We start from the raw sequence: 6,810 nt of genomic DNA, 5'->3' as shown, positions 1-6,810 counted from the left end.
AATAATATATTTTATTAGGAATTCTATTTTAATTTACAATTGTATTAGGGATAGGAACTGTATTACCATATTTTATAATATTACGCAAACCATAATATTATAGGTCTGTTTTGGGCGAAAAGTTAAAACTGAGGATATTGTTTTTATTAATAGTATAGATTACAATTCCCTCCGACAAACACTATAATTTAGAATTCATTAAATTGTAATTAAATATTGAGTTCCTCCAAACTAAATCCAACCAAACAAACCATAAGTTTTCTAATAATAAACATAACCGTAGCCCGTAGGCTCCCTAGCGCTAGTCTTCACTCTTCCAAACTTCACGCCGCCGCCTCCGACCGCCATTCTCCAGTCTTCTCCGCGCAGACCGCGTCTCCACTCTCCAGCGCAGCACCGCTCTTCCGCTCTTCGTCCACTACCAGACGGCGGTCCAGGTCGCCGGTCTCGCCAGTCGCCTCCAGCCCTTTTCTCCCACTCCCATTCTTGCCGGTCAGCGAACGCTCAGGCGCCCAGCGTGGCTGCGGCCAGCGTGATTGCGTAAAGCCTCGCGAGTGAAGTCACGCCTTCTCTCTCGCTCTCACAGAGTCTCGGGCTAACTCTCTCACTCTCACTCTCACTTCGGCGAGCTAGAGAATCAGGCAGGCAGGCAGGCAGGGTGGTGAATCGGCGATAACCTCCGGGATCTCCGCTGTCTCCGGTATGTCATAGCCTTCTACTACTGTGTTGAAAGGAGATTTAAATGTTTAATTAAATATTTTTACTACAATTTTCTAACATGTATGCACTACTCTTTCAGTCTCTTTCGGAATCTGTGGTCGTTGATTATACACTTATACAGAGTTCTATCCCTTTAGCATATAAAATAAGACAAAATGTTATAGTTAATTTTGAGATTTGTGAATGCTGCTTAGGCCGTCTCTGTTGTTGTTTCCCTTTGAAAGTTAAACAATCTACCAGTACTATTAGTGGTCGATGGAGGATTTGAGGGTGATCAATAGTTATTTCTGAAATGGAGTCTTGTTATGTTTCATGTTTATTTATGTTTATTTTATTACATAGCAGTGTTGTGAAGGAATAATGTCAAGCAGTAGGAGACGCCTAGAAGGTGATATAAATGACACAATATATGATATATGTATAAGAACCAAAAAAAAAAAGGGTGGTGTGGTGGGCCCGCCTAGCCCACGGGCCAGGGGCGGGGCGGTTTGGGCCAGTAAAACCCANTTTATTAATGAATATATTTTATTAGGAATTCTATTTTAATTTACAATTGTATTAGGGATAGGAACTGTATTACCATATTTTATAATATTACGCAAACCATAATATTATAGGTCTGTTTTGGGCGAAAAGTTAAAACTGAGGATATTGTTTTTATTAATAGTATAGATTACAATTCCCTCCGACAAACACTATAATTTAGAATTCATTAAATTGTAATTAAATATTGAGTTCCTCCAAACTAAATCCAACCAAACAAACCATAAGTTTTCTAATAATAAACATAACCGTAGCCCGTAGGCTCCCTAGCGCTAGTCTTCACTCTTCCAAACTTCACGCCGCCGCCTCCGACCGCCATTCTCCAGTCTTCTCCGCGCAGACCGCGTCTCCACTCTCCAGCGCAGCACCGCTCTTCCGCTCTTCGTCCACTACCAGACGGCGGTCCAGGTCGCCGGTCTCGCCAGTCGCCTCCAGCCCTTTTCTCCCACTCCCATTCTTGCCGGTCAGCGAACGCTCAGGCGCCCAGCGTGGCTGCGGCCAGCGTGATTGCGTAAAGCCTCGCGAGTGAAGTCACGCCTTCTCTCTCGCTCTCACAGAGTCTCGGGCTAACTCTCTCACTCTCACTCTCACTTCGGCGAGCTAGAGAATCAGGCAGGCAGGCAGGCAGGGTGGTGAATCGGCGATAACCTCCGGGATCTCCGCTGTCTCCGGTATGTCATAGCCTTCTACTACTGTGTTGAAAGGAGATTTAAATGTTTAATTAAATATTTTTACTACAATTTTCTAACATGTATGCACTACTCTTTCAGTCTCTTTCGGAATCTGTGGTCGTTGATTATACACTTATACAGAGTTCTATCCCTTTAGCATATAAAATAAGACAAAATGTTATAGTTAATTTTGAGATTTGTGAATGCTGCTTAGGCCGTCTCTGTTGTTGTTTCCCTTTGAAAGTTAAACAATCTACCAGTACTATTAGTGGTCGATGGAGGATTTGAGGGTGATCAATAGTTATTTCTGAAATGGAGTCTTGTTATGTTTCATGTTTATTTATGTTTATTTTATTACATAGCAGTGTTGTGAAGGAATAATGTCAAGCAGTAGGAGACGCCTAGAAGGTGATATAAATGACACAATATATGATATATGTATAAGAACCAAAAAAAAAAAGGGTGGTGTGGTGGGCCCGCCTAGCCCACGGGCCAGGGGCGGGGCGGTTTGGGCCAGTAAAACCCAGGCCTGCCAAGGAGCCGGCTTTTTTGGCCGGCTCCGCCAGCCCGTATAGACAGCAGCACTGCTTTGGTGCTCCCTCAGTCCCTCACTCTCTCATCGCCAGACCGAACAGGACGCAGAAACAGCAGGTTTTTCCACTATAATACTTTTTGGATTTAGTAGTTCCCATTAAATCCAGTAACTAATAAGCTTGTTATGAGAAATGACATATGCCAGATCCAAAAGTTGTGTAAGAACTTGTTTGACATCATTAACAAAAAAAAAGAAGGAGAATTTAGCAAAGTGTGTAAACAGATGGAGCAATCTGGCACAGTTTCTTCAAAATTCTTCAATAATAACTCTCAAGGAATCTTTTTGAGAACTGTATATATTGGATGTCAAGCTTACTTCTCTCATATCTAGTTTTTACTGAATTTATATAAATTTCATTGCTTAATTAGGGCTTTAATTTAATTAGATAACTTCTTTCAATCTGAGCATTTGGCATAAACATTAGTTCATGTTGTCCCAGATGGGAGTTTAAATACGGAGTATATTTTATTGGCAAATATGACAAGCTTTTATAGGATGGTTTAGTTTATGCTTGAATTTTCATCTTCACACTGAATGTAGTTTGTTTTAGCTTTCCAGGTCAAGTTTTGAATTGTAGATGAGTGATTATCTGAAAATGCTTTGTTCGCATCGAAAGGATGTTCTCTTTCTGATATACATTATTAACTTCAGCCTCATTGGTCCAGCACCGAGTCATGGGAGTAAGTAAGTACCGATTTTGGTTCATTTCAAAACTCATATAACTGAAAGAAAATCTGATGGAAGTGAAGAAAGGCTTTGTGGTTATCTTGGATTTTGATGGAGCTGTGTCTAATAGAACTGTTGAATAAGAATTTTTTTTTTATTTATAGAGCTATTTACTGTTCATTTCTTTTGGGTATTTTTTTTTCAAGTAGTATTCCGAAAGTGGCTTGACTTCCATTTGATGGCTATAAAGTTGTGTGTGGAGAAATTGTTTTCTTTTAATTTACATTTGACCACACCATTTAACAAACAAAATGAATGTGGGAATTGTAGGAGTATGTGGATTTTCTTCGATTGCATTAAATTATTCAAGATTGTGAATTGGTAAAATTCCTGACATTGAGTTTACTGAAGTCCAACGTAATACAATTTTATAGGCATGAGACCAAAGTCCTGAATGTTGGGGAGGAGCTACAGAAGGAAACTATTCCATTGCAGTCAGGATCCCGACTGTACCATTTGCAGGGACTGAAATCTCACACTTGGTATGAAGTAAAGATATCTTATCCTGCTTCTGTATGTATATCTTAATCCTGTCCTCTGTTTGTCAATGTTTACTTCAATGTATCAAAACTAAATTGTTCTGTTTAATGAATAGCAGATACCAGCTACTTTTTCTTTACAACTCAAGAAAGATAGTTCAGGGTTGGAGCTAAATAGGGAAAGAAAATTACTGAACACTGAAAAATTAATATTCAAGACTGATGTCTTGAACTTGCTTGATAACCAGGTATAGAGTATAATAGTATTTCCTTAAAATGTATAAATAATAATTATATTTTGTTTTGACACCCTTTTCATCTCAGCAGATGCCCTAAATAAAGTAGTTTTGTGCAGGGTGCTATGTTTGTACTGGTAACTGTGGAGCCTGAGGGGGTTGTTGCAATACGTGGAGTGCAAGAAAGAAAATTCATCATATTCAATATAGGTACTCGAACATTGAATTTAAATACTTTGACATGCTTGTTTGGACCAGTATGAGCTTCTTGAAAAAGCGGCTTTTCCTTCATAGCCTCTTTTTACCTTTTACTCTTTTGCCCAACTTATGCATTTTAGGAGTAGATAACTCCAAATTAAGCTGGGCCAAACAAGAAAAATTTTGTATCTTCACTCTTCGCGTAGTAATGCCTTAATTATCTATAACTGGAAGCCTGGCATTGCAACTATTCATTTGAAAATTTTTGGAACCTGATGTATAAAAAAATTATCAAAAATATTTGAGAATATTATATTGTTTCTTGCAATGAAGAATCTGATTGATCAAATCCGCGTTATGGGTTTCCAATGATCCAATTCTCTGTTCAGTATCATTTCATTTTGCATGACTGGAGTACCATTTAAGTGTTGTCTCACTTTTGTGGAGTGTACTAGGTTGCCTCCATTTGTCTCCTATAAATGATGCTAAGTATTTCCAACCTGAGTGACATTATTGTTTTTTTTTGGTAAGTAAATGTAGTACCTACAAACCCAGAGAAGTCACTCATTCAATTTCATTTTGGGAGAACATGCTCATTTTTAAGATTGGCAATTTATTTCTTTGTTAAGGCTCTCATTGAGAAGTGAAACATTTACAATATGTGGGAAAACATGCTCATTTCAAGATTTGAAATTTCTATTTTCTTGATTAGGGCACCTAGGGAAGACCTCCAATCTCCCATGACCCCTAGAACAGATGCTTTACTTTGCTTTGTATCTTGAAAAGAGATTGGTGCTTAAGTTCTATAATCTTTAGGACAGATCTGCTTTCTATAGTTGTTTAATAATTGCAAGTGTCCTAAAATATAGGATATACCATAACATAAGGACAAGGATTTGGCTGCTTCAGCATTAGTTGGATTAATATATTCCAGGTGACTTGTTAGGCTTAACTTTTGTTTATTACAGCTAGTTGGTGATCTTGATCCCACAGATTAATAGTTTTGGAGTGATTTGTAACCTTTCTAGATAAGGATTTGTTCTGCACCTTGCACTTTAAGGTGTTTTTGCTGTGTAAATATCTTTGGTTCAGATTATAGTGCATCTTCGTACCAAAGTTCAAGTTTCTCTGGATATTCATATTCCTATATGAATGGAATCTAATTTGCTACAGTCAACTTTATAATGATTTATACCTGTGTCTGTAGTGCCATTTGTTGGTCATTTCTAATCCCTGTGCCTAAAACCCGCTAAATTTTTTATTTATTTCAAAAAGCTATTTAATGTCTTCCGTGGATGTTTAGTCCCCATTCCCTTGATAACTGTGTAGTCTAACTTTCTTAATGTAATGTCTCCAACATGATTAGAGCTTTGGCATTCATGTTGGCCTCTAGAATCTGGTGTTATGTGCAGCTGCATTCATTCATGGATTTATTCTTTTTTTTCGGTTGATATTGTTTAGTACGACCTGATAGTTCTCTGATGTGATATAAATTTCATGGCAGTTTGTGACGAACTATATTTAGGCATTCCAGAGAAAGCATGGTATGTTGTCGTGTTGGTAATACTGTGCTTGGTTGTTGCATTTGTGATCCCATCTTTTCTCCCACCGTATCTTCTACCAAGGAGTCAAAATCGAAATATACTGGATCAGGTAATATCTAAGGATTCTTAACTATGTCGTACTTGACAATCTCTGTAGCTGTGAGTCTCGATTTTTATTTTTTTAAATAATCTTATAGGCTGTTGATTTGTGACCACTTTGAACTATATTCATTTATGTCTTCAGTCTAATGTATTGAAGTGTAATCCATTGGATATCTTCAGGCTGTGAAATGAGAGTTTTATACTTCACTATCCTTTAAATCATGCATTGCAAGTTCAATTAAACTGAGTCTAAAACAAGGTTATCAAGGCGGGCTTTCTAGGCGAGATGCCGTCGACCGCCTAGTCGACTAGGCGATGAGTAATATATATATATATATATAGATTTAAACCAATTAATATTAAATGTCAAATGCCATATTAATATTCCTTGAAACTTGTATTGTATATATATATATATATATATATATATTATACATTTTGCAGTGTGTTAACAACATATATATATACTTATTACTGTAGTACTGTGTGATTAATTATTATTATTATTATTATTATTATTATTATTACATATATATAACGTGTTAGTGTACTGTGTGTGTGTATATATATATTATACATTTTGTAGTGTGTTAACAACATATATATACTTATTACTGTAGTACTGTGTGTGTATATATAATTATATATATATGTATACTATATATATCCACACACATACACACGCAACAACATAAAATATTGAATTACGGTCGGTTTTTCGGTCACCGACCGAAACCGAAGTAAAAAACCGAAAAATCGAAAAACCAAAAATTTTTACAATCAAATAACCGTAACCGACCGAAAACTGAATTTTTCGGTCGATTCGGTTTTCGGTTAACGGTTATCGGGCGGTTAACCGAAAATTTGCTCACCCCTACACACACAACATAGGAATGCACAACTACTACCACAACAATTTACAACTACTCTCACCGCAAGTCCGCAATACACTACCACCACCACAATGCACAACCATAAAATAGTCAAACTCTAAAA

At 37.2% G+C, this 6,810-nt stretch overlaps 1 protein-coding gene across 4 annotated transcripts; it reads left to right on the top strand.

The window, feature by feature from the left end:
- The first annotated feature begins 684 nt into the window (after positions 1–684).
- Positions 685–6,033, top strand: LOC116019085. Of its 4 annotated transcripts, none has more exons than XM_031259171.1 (6): positions 685–700; positions 3,080–3,213; positions 3,630–3,768; positions 3,851–3,982; positions 4,090–4,180; positions 5,673–6,033. In XM_031259171.1, the coding sequence occupies exons 2-6, from the start codon at positions 3,107–3,109 to the stop codon at positions 5,840–5,842; spliced, it is 639 nt and encodes a 212-aa protein (XP_031115031.1). In that variant the 5' UTR covers positions 685–700; positions 3,080–3,106; the 3' UTR covers positions 5,843–6,033. The 4 variants fall into 4 exon arrangements, with proteins under 4 accessions (XP_031115031.1, XP_031115030.1, XP_031115032.1 ...); XM_031259170.1 differs by lacking the exon at positions 685–700 and adding an exon at positions 1,535–1,934 and having other exon boundaries at positions 3,088–3,213; XM_031259172.1 differs by lacking the exon at positions 685–700 and adding an exon at positions 1,535–1,934 and having other exon boundaries at positions 3,854–3,982.
- The last annotated feature ends 777 nt before the right edge of the window (positions 6,034–6,810 follow it).

Source organism: Ipomoea triloba, chromosome 5, assembly GCF_003576645.1.
Source record: "Ipomoea triloba cultivar NCNSP0323 chromosome 5, ASM357664v1".
Lineage (NCBI taxonomy): Eukaryota > Viridiplantae > Streptophyta > Magnoliopsida > Solanales > Convolvulaceae > Ipomoea > Ipomoea triloba.
Note: the sequence above shows the minus strand (reverse complement) of the source record. Positions and strands in the feature narration are given on the sequence as shown.